Source organism: Saccostrea echinata, unplaced genomic scaffold (genome assembly GCF_033153115.1).
Source record: "Saccostrea echinata isolate AGI-Se365-2 ecotype Australia unplaced genomic scaffold, CSIRO_AGI_Sech_v1 ptg000009l, whole genome shotgun sequence".
Classification (NCBI taxonomy): Eukaryota; Metazoa; Mollusca; class Bivalvia; order Ostreida; family Ostreidae; genus Saccostrea; species Saccostrea echinata.
The window spans coordinates 23199238-23221500 of record NW_026889758.1 but is presented as its reverse complement, the minus strand read 5'-3'; the positions used below and the strand labels follow the sequence as shown (position 1 = coordinate 23221500).

Sequence of the window (22263 nt, the reverse complement as noted above, 5' to 3'; positions counted from 1 at the left end):
TCAGATTTCACAATTGCAGTTAACAAGCAATTATCAGAACTGAAAATTATTTGAAAGTTAGATAGCTTCGTTTGATTATCACTGATTATGTCTATACTGTGGAACATTTCTAAAGCAAATACTATACCTTTATATTTAAGCTGTAACCTGTATCATTTTTTTTTCATTATTTCCTTTACAAGCTAAGAAGTATAAAATTTAATCATTTTTATTTCTGACTATTTTTCATCTTTTCTTAAACTTTCTTTACTTCATTCTGCTTCTGTGCATTTTATGACTGATGCAATGTACGATCTAACAATTAGAACCAAAGTGTACAGTTGACAATATATTATTTTAATGACACAAAATCATGTACTATTACTTGGACAATTAATAGTAAAAGACTTAGTATAAACCACTCACAGCTACAATAAAACATTTGCACTTTCGTGCAATGCTCTTTTATATTTCACCAGAAATTCCTCTGTAATATCTGAAATATGCGGTACCCTTGGATTTGGACGCACTGATTTTGGCATGGAACTCATTGTTGTCATTAAGAGGGGTCCTGTGGACCCATGATAACCATTTTCAAAATGAATCACTGTGGACCCTGGAAATAGGATGCGGCCATAATAGGGGTCATTTTAAAAGGGAATATAGAGGAAATCAGTCAAGAATTTTGAACTTAAGTTTTGTTATGTCATGACTAATTTGGGCTGAGTTAGGCCACATTATGTTGTTATTTTTTTTATTGGAAAACAGAGGGGGGAAATCTTTTTTAAAATCTTCTAAAGAGTCAAGGTTACTAAGATGAGCATTGTGGCCCAATTAAATGCCTCATGAGCCTCTTGTTTCTTTCTTGTTGCAACACAATATCTTATAAAATCAAAATTACATTTTAAAATATTAAAAAGAAGAAAAGACTGTGTTCTAGAAATAAACATTTGCCAGAAGGGTTGACAGTCCCCCATAGCAATTTTTTCTCCAGTCAGTGAATAGGCAAGTAGTTATCTTGGACTTTGATACTTTGGTACTTGAATGTGCCATACATCATATACAAAATTGAAGTTAACAGTGATTTCAGTGGCTTTTTGTTTCATAGATGATGAAATCAGTAGGCTGCAGTCAGAAAACAGAATTCTACAGGAAGATCTTCGTCAGTGCCAGGTAAACTTTCACAGAATATAGATTTTGTTTATTATAGATGTGAGTAAAGCTGGTATATTGTTGATAATCAAAAGGTATAGAGAACTCATATCATTGCATACATTACATGTATGCAGGTTTTGAGGATGTTTAAGTTCCAGTAAGGATAATTATACTTCCTCTCTTTCAGAATGACAAAGACTTTGTTTGGTCTTTATGGAAAAAGTTACAAGTTGCTAACCCAGATGTCACCCAGGCAATCAGCCTTGTTGTTCAGAGGTGAGTTACTTAAGGCAACCAGCCTGGTCAGTGGTAATTCAGAGTGAAGTTACTTTGCCTGGTCATTCAGAGTTATGTAGACTACCAGTCTGAAATTTTCAGGGAAAATTCAAGTAATGTCAATTCAAGTTTGTTTAAACCGTGGTCACCAAGGCCAGATTGAGACTGTGATAAAGATAAAAAAAATTTAAAGAGGAAGTCATTTCTGGGTATTTTTTTTGTCAAGTAAGTCTTAATGTAAAGTAGAAGAAGTAAAGTTTGTTCAAACAAAGTCTCCAGGGACCAATTTAAGACAGAAAAGGGTCCAAAGGCCAAAGCTTTCTTGGAAAAAATGTTATTAAGAACAAGAAGTTTTCAACAAGTTAATTTACTAGGAAAATCTGTATTCTCAATAAACAATGGCCTTGTACGGAATAATAAAAATACACAAGGTAGGAAACAAAATTCAACATATTGTCCAATTGATAAGCAATCATTGTAGTGATGTACTGTACACTGAGAAATTAATATGATGGTTTTATTTTCACTATGTTCATGATTTATCATTTTTCTGTGAAATTATCCCATAGTGAAAAAGATTGTCAGATCTCACAATAACTTATCTGTTACAAGGTACTCCCATGTAATGTGAAATTAAAACCATTGTTATACCCTTGTAACGATTCATGACATTTTAGCATCGTGGAATTAAAACAAATTACATTTTTTTGGCTTCTTCAATAAAATTTTATATCTTAAATCTCAATGTCTTAAAGAAACCACTATTGATTTGAGGTCAAAAGGTCAAAGGTTAAGGTCAGAAATTCATAATAAGATACTGCAAAAATGGTTTCCAGATGATAACTAGTTTTCCTTGATCTTTTTCAATGAAATATTATATAATCCCAATTATTGATTTTTAGGTCAAAAGGTCAAGTTCAGAAATTCATATCTTGCACAAAATGGCTTCCTGGTGGTAATTTAGGTTCTCTTTGAGATTTTGCAATCTAATTTTATACCTTTAATTAATACAACTTAAAAAAGGTCCCTATTGGTTTGAGGTCAATAGATCAAAGGTCAGAAATTCATATATTGCATCCATAGTTTTCAGATGATCTTTTAGTTCTCTGTAAGCTTTTGCAAGGAAACAAAAGGTCATGGATTTGTTTAACATAAGAATGACATATATTGACTTAAAGGCCAGAAGTTGAAAGGTCAAGATCAATTTTTTTTACTTCCTCCATCTGCATTTTTTCAGGTCTTCTCCCTTTCTTTAGTTTCTGAAGTGAGAAACACACTTTCCCTGAATTAGCTTGTTTTATGTATGTATGTACTTTAAATTGTAAGAGCTTTTGCTTGAGACTCATATGGAATCTTAAGCCCACTGACCTCTTTTTAAAAACTTCATAGAATTTTTTTTCTTTTGAAAAGGGGGGGGGGGGGATAAATCTGTGCTAACTTGATCTACAGAAACTTTATCATTATGGCTAAAAAAGAAAAACTTGGCTTACAATAAGTAAACTTTTGAGTGTTTAGACCACTTAAGGATTAAAACAATTCCAGTGTCTGAAAAGTATGAAACAGGAAATAATTGAAAAGTCAGTGATGAATATCAGGTTTATGTTGTTTATCTGGGATATTCAGTGGTTTTCAGTGGTTTTTTGACAGTCTGTAGATCAGAAATAAAATTCTAGCAAAGACTTTATCCTAGGATTTCCTTACTAAAATGTTATGTCACTTGATATTCAGTAAATTTAGTCCATCTCAAGGAGTTTTGCTCAACTTATGCATATTAAGATGGCCATGTGATTGATCACTTAATTGATTGCCTTCCTATGTGCATTTTTAACTTCAGTATAAAGTAGAAACTTTTAAAATGAGTTTATTTCTTTAAGAGAATACCTTCTGAGAGTCCATGCATTGGAAAATAAGCTAAAGTTGATGTATTACAGTAATTTTGAATCTTAACTGAAATGTGACCTGTATTTAAATACATTCAACAAAGAATATGCAATGTACCTTACCTACTGATAATTTTTCAAGATATCCTTTATTTAAGATTATATGCCATCAGATATTCGTAGACAAAAAATCAGCACATATTACCAGGGATTTTAAAAAGATATCAATTGATGAAGAATATACAAAAAATTACTAAACATATATTCTAGATGTTTTGTTTATCCAAACTTGTTTTAGAAGAAGTGTACAACAGCATATATAGACATTAAAATATAGCTTACAGTTCCTTTAAGTATTGGAACTCTTCGACTCCAGGGAAAAAGACAATAAAGTTCAAACTACATTGCATATGTCCTTAAAGCATTGTCAACTGCAATCTAGCAGTTTTCATTTTTCAGAATTTAAAGGGCCAAACGAAGCCGTTTAATAATTTTCTTCGACAAAGAGATTATTATGATTTTATTTATAATTAACAATTCATGTTTTTTCACATTTTTAATTACTCTAAATTGAAAACAAAAACATTGTTATAAAAATGGAAGGCAATGACATCAGCAGAAATGGTGGTCTCCTACAATAGATTAAGTCTGTCTTGAGATACAGAATTGCCTGACAATGTTAAATAAGAGGGAAGTTACTGTTTCCATAAAAAATTCACATCCCAAAGAAGATTAATTAGAAAATGTGAGACAAGAAATAGATACCCGTCACATGACATGTTCTGACTGCCATCTTCTTACACGTCCGCCCTTCGTCGTGGGACACACTGCTTTTTTATCAGATTATCCTGTTTCATGGTAATTTGATTTTGATGTCATTTTCATGTTTTATTGAAACTTGTTGGAGAATGGGAATGTTTTATTACATTTAAAGAAATCTAAAATGTCGGAGATGTTGGTGTATTGATTATATAGTGATTGCATGCACGATTGTCTTTGATTTAGGTCCTGGTGATGTATATTGTATTGGGTCAAGTTTGACACAGTGTTGGTATCTATATTTGGATCAGAAATGTCTCTCTTAACATTTTGCTAATGTGTTCACTCACAAGACAGTCATTCTTTCATAGTGAGAAAGTGTGATAACAAACCATGTATTTTTGTTCTTTTTAATGGTAAAATGTATGCATATACCCACCAGCCTTGACCTGTATACATACTATAATGTTTTATGTATTCTTTGTCATAGGGTTCCTATTGTAGGAAACATTCTAATCTGAAATTATAAAAATATTTTTGTCATGTAGAGGTTATTTTGTACATGTAATTATCCTTGAAATGGTAATTTGACCAAACCAGATATTTCATCATTTATTCACCTTTAAAAAACAAGGAAATGCATCGTAGTTTATACTGAATTATTTTACTTATGGTCAATTATAAAATGTTTCAGAGAAAAAGAAAAGGCTGAAATCAAAGACAGGAAAGTGCTTGAGGTTTTACAGATGAAAGATGACAAAATAGAAGAGTTACAAACACTTTTGACTCACAGATCTCAAGAGCTAGGAGAGATAGCATCATTGTAAGTGGATTTTACTGAGTCTTACTATTTTTTAATGTTCTATGTGCATATATTTACAGAAAATAAGGGATTTATTTATCTCACCAAACAGATAGATTTAATAATTTTTTGTTGTACTGTGAAAGTAATTTCATTTAAATGATATAATGGGTTATGGAACACTGTGTGTCTTTATAACAGAAAGTTAGACCACCAAGAGGAATTTCGGAGGTTTCAGAAAGAAATTGACCAATTACGGGATCAGAATGCAGCACTTGAGATGCAGGTAAACCTTACTGATCAAAAGCACACAGCAGCATATGTTAAGTACTTCCGTACTTTACTCCAGCAACACACATTGTATATTACAATATGCCATAGATACTAGCTTTGAAGTTTCAAAAATACTCTAAAACATGAAAATGTTTCTTTAAAGAGAAGGAAAGTGGAAAGAATGCCACAGAAATATGATACATAATCTTATTGTCTCATTAAGGCCTTAAACTTTTCGAGTGACTTTAAACAATTAAATTCATGTATGTTGACAATCAGGGATATGTTAGAGTGTATCCATGCTTCCATCAGTACTTATATATATATATATATATATATATATATATATATATATATATATATATATATATATATATATATATATATATATATATATATATATATATTTAAACTTGGATCTGTCCACCCCAGTTATATCAAAAATGAGTTTTAATTATAAAAGGTAACTAATTTACTATCAACTTCAGACTTCAGTTAACAGAATCACATTAAATAGAGTTGATTTATCTACAAATTTAAAATGATTTTTTTCTGAGAAAAATGCATTTAGGTAAGTCAAATGTACACAATCCAATATCCAATAACACAGTTTACCTTTAGATGCATATGTATGTCATACATGAAATATACACATGTATTCTGAATGCATCAAAAATACTGTTGAAATTTTCCTTCACCCCATAAGAAATTAGAAAAGCCAAAAAAAAGTATTTCAAGGACACTACAGTTTTATCTATCTCTTTATGACATCTCTTATGTTCAGTGGCTCTAATAACAGAGGAAAATGTTTTACTTTAGATTTGTCTTTGGGATTAGCATTAAACCCGTAATGGCTACATAACAAATAAAGAGACTCGTAACATTTTATGATGACATAAAATTTGTTGTCTTATTTTCAGTCTATTTCCAGACATTTATTTCAAGTTGTCACACTGACAACATTGATAGGGCAGAGAAGGAATGCTCTGCGATAATCAATTGTCCTGGGTTTTCTTCATAGTATCGTTGGTTGTAAGATCCTGAAATTTTTAATAAAAAAAACTCTGTCATAATGGCCAGTATAAATACATCTCCTTCTGGTTATGATGACATAAAATGTCACAATTGTTTTGTTAATGTAGCAATTTATTGAATTTCGAATTGTCATTTGGTTAAGAACATGGTATTTACAAAGTGATAAGATTTGGCAAATTTTCCCAGATTTTAGAATTGCAACAATAAATATCCATTATGGAAGTCAGCAGTCTTATTCTGAGTGAGAAAAAAAGCTCTAAATTTGTGAGAAAGGAAAAAAAATCACATCTAATTAGACTTGGATTAGTATAAGTTCAGTAAACTAAGATGCACCCATGTGATGTTCCTTTTATCTTGAGGAATATTCATGAAAGGATCCAGTATTTATAATGGTCCATATTTAATTTCAACTTTCAGAAGATCAGAGTAAGCATTTGTGTATAAGTCGTGTTTGTGCTGCTGGCTCTGTATATTTTACAGAGAGAGTGTCGTGTTTGATCCCAAGATTTAATTACACCTACTCACAGATTATTTTCTGAGCACTTTCACTGCTAGCATAATATGGCTGTCCAGATATTTACTCTACACATTTAGTCTTAGCTTTGACATATGTAAACAGTAGGTCATCAGCTGATTAGCCCCCAGGGGGGAATCCATAACGAAATCAACATTTTGGTGCTAGAAGTCCATCATGTATATCTATCATTGACTGTTACAGATAAAGATTCTGATGCTGAAAGGGGACAATCTGACTGATGCTATCACAGCAGTAGCGGTGTTATTGAGGTTTTTTTTTTTTCTAAGGGAGGGGGGTGGATGCTATCAGGTCCAGGAGAGGTGACTAAGGTGTCACACCCTCATCTCTGACAATCCTTTTTTCATCCTGTCAACAGACTTTGTTCACTATCATCTGAGTGAAGAGAATATGGAAATAAGAATACCAGTAAAATGTAGATTGCTAAATGGCATAAAAAATTATCTTTTGAATTTACTCTGCATTAATTTGTGGGAAGATATCAATAATAAGTGCAATTAAATGACAGAAGTATTTTAATTTATAAAATTTAGATAACACAGCACTGAAATTCCAGAATCGAATCTGGCATTAACTTACTCATAGTTTAAATTTTTTTTTTTATATAGTTTTTTAATTTTTACAATTATCATTTTTTTTGCTTAAACAGTAACATATACACTAAGGTCATGATATTTAAATGTCAAGTAAATATTGTCTTAAAGTAAGAAATATGGTCTGTTTTAACATGATAGTTTCTATAACTTCAGCCCTTCCTCCTTTTCAGTAATTATTTCATTAGGTTATATAATAATTAATACTTTCATGTATGGCTCTTCTTTGTGTTGCCTCTGTCTCCTGGCTAGGTGGCTAGATAGCCAAAATTATTCTGTCAGCAGTAAATCTACATGACTAACACAAAGAGTTAGAGAGGGAGCAATTACACAATTTTTTTAATTGGGGGGGAGGGGGGGATCACAGGATGTAGAATGTAGATAATTATTACAAACTTTAGCTAAGTCATATTTAGATTCCTCTGATTAAAACAATACAAATAGAAATCAATAGATTAACAAGTATTTTTAGAAATTATTCATATTTATTGGGTAAAAAGTAGAAAATGTATATACATATATATATGATATAATAATGAGAGAACTAAGGTAGGTAAAGGGGGGTGGTTTGAAGACCGAAGGCACACCACATGGCCATCTTCAGGGACTAACATACAATGCCAAAGTCACAGACGACATTTATCAATGTCACTCTAGAATAGATATACACAAACATTTAAAGCAGAAAATATATTCTATTTCCTGGAAATTCAATAGGGACTTAGACATGAGAGAGAGAGAGAAAATTAGGAAAAGTAAAAAATTCCTTTGGAATCATTTCATGTCCAGCTTATCATGAACCTAGGTTTGTTTGATGTCATTTTTTTAACTGTCAACTTCAATTTGTTTGATTGGCTATCAGCAGTCCCCTCAGAGGAAACTTGTGGACCAGAATGTCCTTGTATATTTCATGTTTAGGGGACGTAAGGTTGAAGTGCGTAAAATTTGCACATAAACTTAAATAATTGCATTATATGTTCCATTTGTTTCATGTTGATTTAATTTGCTAGAAATGAGATGGGGCTAATTAGAATTTCTCAGCAGTGTGTCTGGACTAGGGGGACAGAGCCGTATCACACAACTGTTGATGGCTGTGCTGATAAGAAAGCGAGACATAGGAATCCAGAAAATATGATCATATTTATTGCAGTGCAATGTCAAATATGCAGCATAGAGTTTCAAAATAAGACATTGAAGGTTAATGTATTTTGTTTCTGATCAATGTGCAATGATTATCATGAATATAAACTTTATGATATTTATACATGTAACACATGTTCATACTACATGTACCATAGTACCAAACTATTTTAATGGCACCAAAAATAAAGTTATACAGTTGAGCATTGAATGGTCAATTTTTGCCTAGCACTATGTCACATATCATACAGATTGATGAATTGCTGATTGATCGGAAAGTATTAAAATTTGACACCACATTACATTGATTCATAAAATGTAAATTATTTGTTAGGAGTTCTATATAAAAGCACACAAGTGGGAAATGTGAGATTGTCAAGAGGTAACCAAAAAATGAATGTACACTGTCACAATAAAAACATGAGTCACAAGATAGAAATCTAATGTTACAGCAGAAATCAAAATCTGTGGGTTTTGAGGTTGACAAGTCTCAAATCATGTATGACAAACACAAATCCCCTCTGCATGCCTCTAATTGAGCAAATCAACATGGGTGACAAATTGTAATCATAAATGTTACGACAAATTACTGCAAATGAAACGTGAATAATTCAAGTATTCTTCGGTTGGAAGGCTATGGGATTAGCTAGAGGAGAGAGGGGTCCTTATTGTATAGAATTTCCAAGATTGATTTAACACTGAGGACAAATTGTTCTGCAAGATTGATAATTCATTTGTAAAGGCGGTGGGAAATCATCCCCGGAAATTCCTGTCTCTGATTATTGCTTTTTCTTATTTGTCTCCACAATATTTGGTGACCTGTAGTTTTGTTATGATAATACTTCAATCTAGACAGTTTGTGTGTGGGACAAATTCTGTTACATTTTCTTCCAGTAGAGTTTTCCTTTTCAGTAAAGATGATATTTTATATTTCAGATAAAATGATAAATTTCAAATAAGAAAAATGAAAACAAAAACAAAAATAGAAAAGATAATTAAATATACAAGAAAAAAAATAGTGCTTGCAGATATAGATGATCGGTTATACATGTATTGGTGTGAATTATGTGTAAATATTTCTAGGTATGAGCTGTAATAAATAAAATATTTGCTTCCACTAAGATGTAAATTGTATGGAGGTTTTAAACTAGAAATAGAAATATTTAATTCTGATCTCTAGGAGGTGATCAGTTGCTAATTAGCTAATTAGTACATGTAAGATGTACATTGTTAATAAACAGAATTCTCCAATACACGCACCATATACTATAAATCAATTTTTATTGGTCTGTGAGAAATATGCACAAGTTTAGTGACTTTCTTTTACTCGTAAACAGTTCTTGTTGTGAATCCCATTATTGTGCATTTATGTAGAATGTTTCCTCAGTTATCAAAATTTTTGCTATTTGATGCTTGAATTGTGGAATTTTAATTTCTGTATTATTTTGCAATTTTGCATTTTTATTCGAACTTAAATATAAAAGAAAAATGATTTGAAATTTTTTTATTTCATTAGAACTGCAAAATTCCACATAAATTTAACACAATTTAACAGAAATTGTCCATAATAGGGTACACTCAATTCTTCTCTCTGAAATGCAAAAATTATCACTCAAAATTTGTCATTCAGTACTGTAATTCTCCATAAACAATATTCAATAGAACCTCTTTGTAATATTGTATATAAATACAGTTGAATTTTGGTATCTCAAACACCGACATCTCGAATACCATGGATATGTCAAAGTAATTTAGAAGTCCCAACCACTTATTACTTAAGTATTTTGCCCATGATATCTCAAATCTTTAGATATCTTGAAGTCTTTTCTCGGTCCCATCGACTTTGAGATAACAGATTTTTGATGTTGTGGCTCTATAGTATTGAATTTTGTTAATAAATGTTTGTAAACTCTTCATTTTACGAGTTATTACTAGTGTTGTTGTATGACTTAGTTATGCTGACGAGGGAAGGATGCAAAACAGAAAACAAATTAAAACATTTTGTGTTCATGTATGGAAGTCATTTAAAAAGATTAATAGATCACCAAAACATTATTAAGCAATTTTAGGACAAACTAGCAAATTCAAAGAATTGTGGTCCCCCACTTTCGGTGTCTTAGTGGATGGGATGCCATTATTTATGGCTTATTGTAACTGTCTTGTTTGTCTGTGCATCATACAAAAAAAAAACATAAATTATTGAATTAATAACAGTTATGGCAAAAATTATAGCTTCTCAAAACTACATTGAACTTCAAGATCAAGGTCATGAGGAGAAATATCATAATAAAATCTGAAAGGTCTTGTCACAAGTAATGCACATGTAAAAAAAAAAAATATCAAAAACAAGAGTATACAATCTGAAAGGTTTTGAAACAGGTAAAGCACATGTCAAATTTAAATGCCGTACCTTCTCTCAATCAAAAGTTATCAGCAATGTTAAAATTTTTAAAAATTAGGTCAAACTTCACGTACAAGGTCATGGAGTAAAAAATCATAGTCTATTTGGAAATGCTTATCACAGGTAATGCACGTGTCAAATATGAATGCTGCCCTATCTTCGATCCTTCAAAAGTTAGGAACAATAATAAAATGTTTGAAAATTAGGTCAATCTTGAAGGTCAAGGTCATGGGGTCAAATATCATAGCACATTTGGAAATATTTTGACATAGGTAATGCACTTGTCAAATATGAATGCCCTATCTTATGTCATTCAAAAGTAATCACCAAAAATAAATTTTTGGAAATTAGGTCAAACATGAAGGTCAAGGTCAAGGGGTCAAAGATCATAGCGTGCTCAGAAACATCTTGTCATAGGTACTGCACATGTCAAATATAAAATCCCTTTCTTTTCTCAATCAAAAGTTATAAGCAAAGATAAAACTTTTGAAAAGTAGGTCAAACTTCAAGGTCAGTGTCAAAAATCATAATATATTTAGATGGTTTTGTCACAGGTAATATACATATGTAATATGAAAACCCTATCTTTTCTCATTCAAATTTTTTGACCAATTTAAAGTAATGTTAAAATTTTTTAAAAGTAGATCGAAATTCAAGGTCAAGGTCATGAGGTAAAAATCATGGTCTTGTCACAGGTAATGTACAAGTGAAATATGAAAGCCCTATCTCTTCTTATTCAAATTCAATAGTTATGACCAAGGTCAAAGTTTTTGTGACTGACAGAGGGACAGACAAACGAATGAGATTTAATGTCCCCCAGCTTCTGTGAAATTTCGTGAATTTACCATAATTCTTGAGACAAGAAATCGTATGTCTGCTATACTCTACATCTGATGCGGTAGCATCTATTTCTGACAATCATATTGAGTGAAATTGTTAGATCTTTGAAAATAATTAAATAAAAACATTTTTTGTTTCTCCTGAAAAGTGTCAAATTTTGACATATGATAATTTGGAACCACATTGACAATATGCTGATACATACTGATGAGAACAACATTTTTTTGACCTTGACCTTTCCTTTTTAAATCAGTGTTTAGCTAAGTTTCAAAGAAACTATTCAAGATATTTTAATCAAACTTCATATGCTTATACATATTGATGAGAGCTATTCAATTGCATCATCATTTTCAACTTTGACCTTTCCTTTTATCTTGACCTATATTTTCTCAAATTTATGTTTAGCTAAGTTTCAAAGAAACAAATCAAGATATTTTTGTCAAACTTTGAGGAGAACTTTCCACCTTCATCAACATTTTTTGACCTTGACCTTTCCTTTGACCTTGACCTCACTTTTCTCAAATTTGTGTCTAGCTCAGTTTCAACAATTCAAGATATTTTTTATGTAATCTTATGCACTGATACATTATTTGGTGAGAATTTACCAACTTTGTCCATTTTTGTTTTACCTTGACCTTCCAAATGATCTTTGACTTTACTATTTATTGTCACAATGTATAAAACTCAGTTTTAGAGAAACTGTTCAAGATAATCAAACTTCATACACTAATACAAATTTTCATGTTGCATCACAAATGAACCCTGGCTGGGACGTTCATGTCCTATGGACATATTTCTAGTTAATCTTAACCTTGGAGTTTGACCTACTTTTGAAAACTTGAGACCATGACCTGTAGTTTGACCTACTTTTGAAAAACTTGAACCTTGGCCATAACTTTTGAACAATTGGTGCTACCTTTTGACCTTGACCTTGGAGTTTGACCTACTTTTGTAAAACTTTAACCTTGGCCATGACCTCTGAACACTTGGTGCTAGGACTTTCATACTTTGCATGTGAATTCCTTGTGACAAGATCTTTTTTTAAGTACATGTACCAATATTTTTTACCTCATGACGTTCACCTTGGAGTTTGACCTACTTTTGAAAACTTTAACCTTTACCATAATTTCTCAATGGTTGCTGCAAGGGATTTCATATTCCACAGGTGTATTCTTTGTGGCAAGACCTTTTTTTTTGGTACCAACATTTTTGATCTCTTGATCTTGACCTTGGAGTTTGACTTGTATGTGAGAAACTTTAACCGTTGCCATGAGCTGCCGTAGAGGGGCATCAGTGTTTCACAAACACAATTTGTTTAATATTACCACACAGGAGCATATGTGTTTCTCAAACATTTCTTGTTTAAACCAATGATGAGGCCACAAAGGAAGTCCAAAGTTTTACATTAATATTATATGGGAATATTTTAAGAAGTTTCTTCTCAACAACAATAGGGCTAAATATTATAACTTTTATTAAAGCATACTCATAAAATTTAGTTTTAAGTTTATTCAGACCATAGTTCCTATGACATAGATTGGCCCACAATTGTCCAACTTTTACAAAGAAATATATAAGGTAAAAAAACCTTTAGATATGTTCTAAAAACAAATTTACATTGTCAAATACACATGTGGTGTAGAATTAAATTTGTTCAAAGTACTTGGCAGGGATGATGTGGACTAAGGTATCTTAGTTTTACATATTAAAAATACAGTGTATCCTTTTTTTCAATGATTGCAGGGCTACATGAATTCAGATTAAAATGCAAGCATCCTTACTTAGTGCAGGTTCAATTTGTTAATTTCTTAAATAACAGAATTTAGCTTATTATCATAACCATCAAGAAGAATTTATTTCAATAATTAGAAATTTTCAATACCAAGATTCACTGATGAACAGGATTTTACAATTTCTTTTCAAAAGAAAAAAAATAAAATTGTGATTCTGACTGGAACTTTGAATATTGCATAAGTTTATTGTAAACATGTTTACTGCAGTTGCTCCTAACCAGTTACAGATAATGGGATTTTAATTTGCACTTGTAAATTTCATTTGAGAGCTTTCCCCGTGTTTTTTACAGCTGCGAGCACAGGGTGTTGTATTCACCCCTCCTCCACGGTTTTCGTGGAAGGTAACACAAGTTTGCTGTGTATCTGTTATGGTTACATGTTATGGTGAAGGTTCAAAAAATTACTGAAAAAATCCACTTTTTATGAATTAACATTGAAATTATTTATTCATTAGAATTTTGTTTTTAATGCTGTTTTTACATTTTATCACTATAGTTGATGGACTGTGTTGTTTCATTTTACTTGAATTTACAATATGGTGTAAAATAATTGTATTACACAGATATAATAACAGTTATGTTACATTTATCAGGTCCATTATAAATTTATTTTTATTTGTTCTAAGAGAAATAAATATATTTTACAGATGAGAAGTGTTGAAGTACGAGAAAAAAGTTCCGGAGATTTGCATCGCAATACAGTGGAGAATCTATCTCAGGATAAAAGTGGTAATTGTAGATTCTGAATTATAATAATTCACTCAATAAGAAATATGATTTTATAGGGAAAAGATCTTTCATATTCAAAATCCAAAAGGATCAAACATTTGAAATTCAAAATGGGTGCTTCAAAGTAATCTTTCACAAACACTTCAAAGTTACAGTTATATTTAATTGAATTTCTGGACAAAGTCTTTTTTTGTCCTGATAGAACTTCATTACCACTTTGGCAATTTTAATCCAGATCTTTTTTTTTTTGAATTACTGATACACAATATGCAATGATCACTAAAGCCAAATATATTACGAAACATATATATTATAATATAAGAAACATGTATGTATATATAATGTAAGACATGTACATGTATGTATTAAACATATACAGTTGTCCATCGGTATCTTGAACACCAATATCTCGAATACCATGGATATGTCGAAGTGATTTGGAAGTCCCATCCACATATTCCTTAAGTATTTTACCCTCGAAATCTTGAATCCTCGGATATCTCAAAGGTTTTTCTTGGTCCCATTGAATTCGAGATGATGAGGTTTGACTGTATAATACTGTATGTGTACTAAAAAAATGGGCTTTATATTTTTGTGGCTTTGGCGCAGACAACGATGCGCTAATTTATGAATACAACTAAAAATCATCTATATATACAATACACGGCACAGACATCTATAGCGCTAATTCATGATTACGCCAACAACACCATACCAGTGATTGCGCTAAATTTTGAATACGCCAATTTATGTACACAGTATATTAATTAGGAAATGAAAATCAAAACAGTTGCAATTTTATAAATTTACTAGTTACACTATTCTAACATTCATTTCAAACCAGATTTGGAACAAAAATGTCGTAAGATGTCAACAGAAATTGAAGTGGTTCGGGCAGAGAAGGAAAGTATAATTGCCCAGAAGGTATCACTTGAAAACAAAGTCAGGCAATTGGAGCGAGACATTGACGAGAAGGTGGAGAAATTTGAGGGCATTATACGAGAAGTGAGTGAAAATTTCTTTTGAAGTTTGACATTTCATGAGAATTAGCCTTTTTATTTTATTTGTTTTACATATGTACAGTATATTGGCTGTATAATCCAAATTGGAGTGTACTCAGTTTGTGATAAAAATGTTTAAGGTAGATTAATGCCCTGAATATAGTAGAAGCAAAAATATGGTAATAGAGCTGTGTATTTTTATTATGCATTTTTATTTAAAGACATACTTCATATTGTTAACATGTGTTGATAAATAGTAATTTTTTTAATTTTCTGAAAGAATGGATTTTTGGGGGGGGGGGGGGGGGGGGGAAATTACAAAACAGGTTGTTCATACATAATATCATGTATGGTATTAGAAATTGAAGATCATTTCGAATTGGGATTAATTTTGCAAGTTTTTTGATAGTAAACTTTGCAAAAATTACATTAACACAAGCATTTCCACATTCACAATATCAGAGAGATAAACAACATATTCCCTTTTTCAGTTAGGTGAAGCCAAAAAATTACTACAACAGTATGACATAAAAACACAAAAATTAACAAAGGAAAATGAATTCAAGAATAAAGAGCTAGAAACTGTCAGGTAAGTGATTTTCTCTTTATGAAAACCATCATATTAACCAGAACTGCAGTAATTTGCCCCCAGTGTATGTAATGATGTGATTGTTTGTAAATTCAAGTAATACAATTGAATCTGTATCTTGGATTTAAACAGAAAAGAATTGTCCGAATTATGGAACAGTCACAATCAGCTGACTGAACACTCGAGTCAACAGGCAGACCTCATCAGACAGCTACAAAGTCTGCAACAGGACACACAAAAAAGTAGGTCACACAACACAGAAAAGTAGGTCACTATACATGGAGAAGTAGGTCACAGAAAACGTTAGTAAAAATTCTTATCAAAATCTTTCATGACATTTGACATAGTGGTTTATAATTATAAAGATGTAAATATCACTGGCAAATTTGTTGTTTATTTTTGGCCACCAAACATTCCTTAAAACAATCTCAAATCAAGGAATCAAAGCAAACAATGATTACAGAATACAGTCAAATGGCTTTGCTCTAAGTTTAATTGTTGGCTAATCTCTTGATGCTTTTTAAGGTTAAGTAATTGTACAGTGCATGAAATATTATTTGCAAAGAATATTTAATTTAATACTTACCTTGTAATATACATTTGTTATTCTACCAGTTTGTAGTCTACTTCTGATCTGCTTTTACAATGTGTTCTTTTTATAACATTTCATTTGAAATTGTCTCAATACACTGTTAGCAAAGTTAATTGTATATAAATCTAAAAGACCTAGTTACCTGAAATTGATACATTCTGAAATTCAAAAGAAGATATGTAATAAGCATCATTGCTTTCAAGTATGAGCCTACAATGAGAATATAAAGCATTCTGTTGTTAATATTTAGTGTTGAAGAATCAAGAGGATGCCTATAGCATGGAGACCAATTCATTACAAGATGTAAGTTGAACAATTACTTTAATACATAAAGCTCTCTGTGTGATTTATTATATTCATCCAGCTTTGTATATTGTCTTCAATTCTGGTTCTTTTTATGAATGTATGTGAAAATCAGTTGTTTTCTTGCTTAAATTTAATTCCCACTTCCCAATAAATATTCAACAAAATTATTTTTAAATATTTACATTTGCAAATGTTTTCTTTGATATAACACTATTGAAAGCAATGCGTATCTATATCCGTATAAACACAGGTTCCTCAAATCATAAATGTTTGATGCAATTTCTCAGTGACGTCATAAAGGGTCGATGCACAATCAATAGATCAAACTTGTGCCGTTGAGTTTGAAAAATAAAACTTTTCACTCGTCAAAGAGTATATTCAGGCAAATACAAAAAATGAATAAGTCACAAATGTAAATATAAGTAATAAGGTATCATTTTAAAACATCTATCGGGATGTAAATACGGGTTGGTACGAGATCAAATTTACCATAAAGCCCTTTGGGCTTCATTAAATTTGATCTTGTGACCAACCCGTATTTATATCCCGATAGATGTTTAAAATTGATACCTTATTTCTTAAAAAGCACAATGAAGCTGTAGGTAATTTTTTTGTTTGATCAAATTGATTCCAGATGTACAAAGATCTGACCAATAGATATGAAGCAGCTAAAAAATCTCAGTCTGAAATGCGACAGGAAGTCCACAACCTTAGAAAGGTTAGTGTAAAATCAGAGCTGGTATATCTGTCTGAGATGCGACAGGAAGTCCACAACCTTAGAAAGGTTAGTGTAAAATCAGAGCTGGTATATCTGTCTGAGATGCGACAGGAAGTCCACAACCTTAGAAAGGTTAGTGTAAAATCAGAGCTGGTAAATCTCAGTCAGAGATGTTACAAACTGTGCACAACCTCAGAAGGTTTGTGTAAAATCTGTCTGAGATGGGACAAGATGTCTACAACCTCAGAAAGGTTAGTGTAAAATCAGAATTGATATATCTCAGTCTGAAATGTGACAGGAAGTTCACAACCTCAGAAAGGTTAGTGTAAAATCAGAGCTGGTAAAATTGTTTGAGATGGGACAGGATGTCTACAACCTCAGATGGTTGAAAAGGGGGGAGGGGGGGGGGGGGGGCTAATAGTTGGTCAGTTGTAAGATGTCATAGCTTAGAGATAGTGAGATTGAAAATTGTAAATAGATTTTAACAAAAACTTGGAGGAACTTTGTCAGTTTTAGTCCATGTCATAATTGTTTATATATACCTAGTCCTTGTTGCACCTGGAGGCACATAGGGCAAGCACTAGGGATTTCCATTCTTCTCTGTTCTTAGCTGTCCTCTCCACCTCTCCCCAGGTAGTTAGAGATTACATTGAAAATGTAATAAATATTAAAATTCACCGTTTGAATTTGATAATTTTGATGAAAAGTAGTGCATTTAAATGATTTATATGATGTACAGGCATTTTTCTTGAACTGAAAGTCTCGGTGATATTAATTTCATTCCCCTTTTCTATAAGTATGTTAAATTAAAAGAATGTTATTATAATTGAAAATAAATTGAACATTATGGTAAAAGTCTGTTATGTGACAATCTTATTACAAACAATACCCAGTGGATTCTTTGTTGGTAAACTGACACTTTATTAGGGAGATGAATTCCTTCTTCACTGTCATAAGAATGTGATTTGGGATTTGCATTGAGTTTTAGAACCACACTACGCAATTAACTTTTCTTCTGCCATGACATTGGGAAATATATCTCGTTAATCAAAAGATCTTTTAATTATAAAGAAGAGATAAAATACTGATGATTAAAAAAGTAAATTACAGTGTAGGTTTCATTATCATTTATGAGTTGTCCAAATGAAGATATTTAAGTCACATCTCTGATTGATTTAAATAGTGCAGTGTTCCCTAGAGTTGAAAATTAAGTCCCTCAGTAGTTTTGTGATATAAGATAAGTATAAAATTAAATTACAGAGTTAACGGTTGGCATCAGCGTTAACTACATCAGACATGGGACAAATGACATTATATTGAGTTGTCCTAACTCCACTGTCACCTAGGGGACAATTTAGAGGCTTCATCTCTAAATCCAAGTAGCCTTTAAACAAATAGTCATCAATCATCGACCATGATGAGAGTCTCCAAGGAGGATACCGGCTTATTATATAAACCATCGTCAAACATTTATACAAAAATGACAATCATGCTGTATTCCCTGTCCTCCATTGGTTTCAAAGTAGATAGTGTGTTTTTCTCTCCCGGTACAAGAATACAATCAATAATCAAGAAATACTTGGATCTGATTTGATTTTCACAATAGAGAAAATTGTCCCTGACACTTATATTTCATATTTGCTAAAGACATTTCAAAGACGACCATTTATATGTCCCATTTGGTTTAAGTTAAAGAGTTCAATGTCATATTTATTCACTGAGTGGTGCCTCATAAATATTTGATTGGTAAACATGCAGCAATTACCATCATGTCTTGTATACTATCAAAATCTGGTGAGCTTTGTCAAGGGTCCCATTGGAACTGCAAGGTGGGGAAAGGACGCCACCAGAATAAGAGCAGACTAATGCTTCTGTTGCTTATTGGAGCAGTTTGATAGAAAGACATTGCTAGCTTCCCAATGTCAACTGTCTAGAGAGCCATTTGGAAAAGTCTCCTTCAATTTAGTCACTTCAAGACAGAACACATGGGTTTCTTCACATGCCAAAAATATCCATCTCTTATTTGACACAATTTTATTTGCTTTTTCATGTGTAGACTTCTATGTGGATATAAAAAAAAATTTGGCACAATTTTTCATGAATTTCATTTTTCCTGTTTTTGTTGTATATTTGATCCAAAATGTGTTTACTTTGACCTAATAACTCCATATGGATTAAAGAACTAAAAAGTTATATGTTTTCCTAATGTAGGTAGGATTATTTCTTGTTCAGGTTTTAAACTTGTAATATCACTACGGAAAAATCAATTCATCTTCACATGTTCAGCATAGTTTATAAATTCAATTTTGTACATTAACCCTTAAATCATATTCCTTGACAAATATTACAAACATTTGAAAAAGCTAGGAAAATTAGGAATAAAGCTTGTGTCCTAAAGGAACAGACTTCATATTATATTCATAATTTCTCTCACACACATGTGAAATATTTTAAGTTGTAATTGTACTGACAGAAAATGATGCTTCGTTAGAATCAGTCCCGCAGTATAACATGCGCCTTGTCATATTATTCAAATTTTCATCACGTCAGATCACAATGTTAGAGTCCCATTTTCGCCATGTGACACCTCAAGCTTTGGTTACATTATCAAGAATTTCTGTTTACAACAAGAAAGGGTGAAACTCAGAGCTTATTAATTTGGGAGACCTGTCAATTTTAGCACCTCACCGATGCGACTCCTATGACACGAAGGCAGAGAAGTCATATCATAATTTTGGGAGAGGTGGTTAAAGAATGTAATGGCATAATAGCTGTTATTAGAATGTAATTGGTTTTCAGCTCTAGCTAGATTGAACAATCATATTACCTCAAGGGGATTGTTTCCAGAATTGAATTGTAAAGCTTAACATTGACAGAAAAGGAAGTCCTCTGAGAGTTAGGGTGTCGTCTGTGAAATGGTAACAATTACACTTTTCCACGTTTTCCGTCATTAAACTGGAACTTTATTAGATTACAATGTTGTTCAAACACTGGTGGCTGGCTGAAGTGACATTAGTTCTTTTTAAGGTACACCACCAAAAAAACTTTCCCTTAATTGCAAAATGCAGTTTTAGCTTTTGCCTTAAAAAATAAGTACATGTAAGTTATAAATCTGAGGTACATGTACTGCTCTACTGCCTGACAAGTCTATATATTTGATATGTCTAAAAATGTACATGTTTATTTGTTTTTATAAATTTTGTATGTAGTGATATTCCACTCTATTATTATTGCCAACATATTACTGATTATATTGCAAACTCCAGCTTATATTCCAGTAAAGCATATATGAAGCTTTGTGTAACTTTCAGGAATCAATTAAATCACATCATATGTAATTTTTACAAAAAAATACAAACCTATAACTGTCTTGCATATCGGAAACATTTACAAAAATAAAAAGCATTATTTAAAAAAAAGGGATTTGTGTAAATTTTATTTTCCAGGAATTATTAGAAAAGGACTCTGTCATAGCTTCTCTTCAGGGTAAAGTTGATAGTTACCAAAGACGACAGAGGAGTAGAAGTCCTGGAACATCAGGCAGTTTTATTGATGAAAAGGTAATTCATTGGCTATTAGTTCACAAAGATTGAGGTGTGTAAATTGTCTTAATATTTTTTCTCAGCTTGAGATTCTGGTGAAAAATGTTGATTTATTTAGTTCTTCTTAAAGTAGTTTGAATGAGGCTCTGCTATACCCCTGACATCAATATTATGGGTCTACATGTACCTGATATGTTCTTGGAGCAAGTACCCCTCCCTAGAACAAACTTGCATGGATGATGCATTTAGGGTTATTTACTCAGCAGACTTGCTTAAGATGCTGTATCTGGCTTTTTTTTTATTTATTTTAATAAAATCAGGTTAAAGTTTAAGAGCAGGCTTATTCCCAAGTATCAATAAGCCTTACCTGAACCAAACTTGCAGGAATGATGTATGTGGTAATGCTACTATTCATGCTTTCATGCCATTCATGCCATAATATTTCTAAAGGCTTTGCCTCATTTACAGAAAGCAGTCATAGAGTAGAGTGAGTAATCTTGGATTATATGTGTTTAGTGAATGAATTGAAGAATAGACAGGAAGTAAGTTGGTTTCTTTTTTTGTTTGTAGCCATCATCTGATCTGGAGATTAAGGTTCGGGGAATGCAGCGGGAGATAAATCTACTAAAGGATGAACTAGAAGACAAGGATCGATTGATAGAAAGATTGGAACAGGAGAATGACAAACTAAATATTGAGTTTGATGTGTCTGGCCTCAACAAACGAGAAAGAACTCACTCTACCCCAGCAAGGGAGGTTCGCAGTGTAGCCCTGAGTCCCATTAAGTCCTCTGCCAGGGGGGAGCACTCCAGGTCTCGCTCACTGTCTCCAGTCAGGAAGGTGAAGGAAGGACCCCCTGTCAGACAGGGTGACCTCAGACACAGACTGCTGCAGACAGAAAGAAAACTGGATGACACCAAGAATATGCTTAGACTAAAGGTAAATACACACTTTGGGTAATGGTCTGATTCAAGATCATGTCTTGATTCCCTCTGAAAACAAGGAATATTTAAGTTTCAAATCAAACTCAAGGAGAGCAACTGCAGGTAATTAATGACATTTTTAATTAACAAGTATTCGTCTGCATTTATGGATCACCATCCTCTAAAATGTGTTGGGATACTTTATAAAACTTAATTAAAGTAGGAAGTGTATATTTGAATTAGTATAAGATTCTTTTCTAGCTCAGAAGTCTCATCAAAGCATGAGTAGTAAAACTGTGCAGGTTAAGATTAAAGACAAAGCGTAATTTCAAGTGAACTGGCTTGAATTAGAAGTATTGAACTTTTAAATATTGCCATTTTAATACATATATGTGTACAAAGT

General features: G+C 32.0%; 1 protein-coding gene across 2 annotated transcripts in view; it reads left to right on the top strand.

Annotated features, from left to right (window-relative positions):
• The window catches only part of LOC133182064 (centlein-like), a 35863-nt gene that overhangs the window by 500 nt on the left and 13100 nt on the right, over positions 1 to 22263 (top strand). The window contains exons 2-14 of one of the 2 annotated variants that reach the window (XM_061316775.1): positions 1088 to 1152; positions 1322 to 1410; positions 4744 to 4872; positions 5053 to 5137; positions 13752 to 13802; positions 14108 to 14189; positions 15034 to 15194; positions 15682 to 15779; positions 15912 to 16021; positions 16622 to 16674; positions 17312 to 17395; positions 20842 to 20955; positions 21508 to 21876. In XM_061316775.1, the coding sequence (XP_061172759.1) occupies positions 1088 to 1152; positions 1322 to 1410; positions 4744 to 4872; positions 5053 to 5137; positions 13752 to 13802; positions 14108 to 14189; positions 15034 to 15194; positions 15682 to 15779; positions 15912 to 16021; positions 16622 to 16674; positions 17312 to 17395; positions 20842 to 20955; positions 21508 to 21876 (1490 nt within the window). The remainder of the gene's footprint in view (positions 1 to 1087; positions 1153 to 1321; positions 1411 to 4743; positions 4873 to 5052; positions 5138 to 13751; positions 13803 to 14107; positions 14190 to 15033; positions 15195 to 15681; positions 15780 to 15911; positions 16022 to 16621; positions 16675 to 17311; positions 17396 to 20841; positions 20956 to 21507; positions 21877 to 22263) is intronic. The other variant, XM_061316776.1, reaches the window with a different exon arrangement.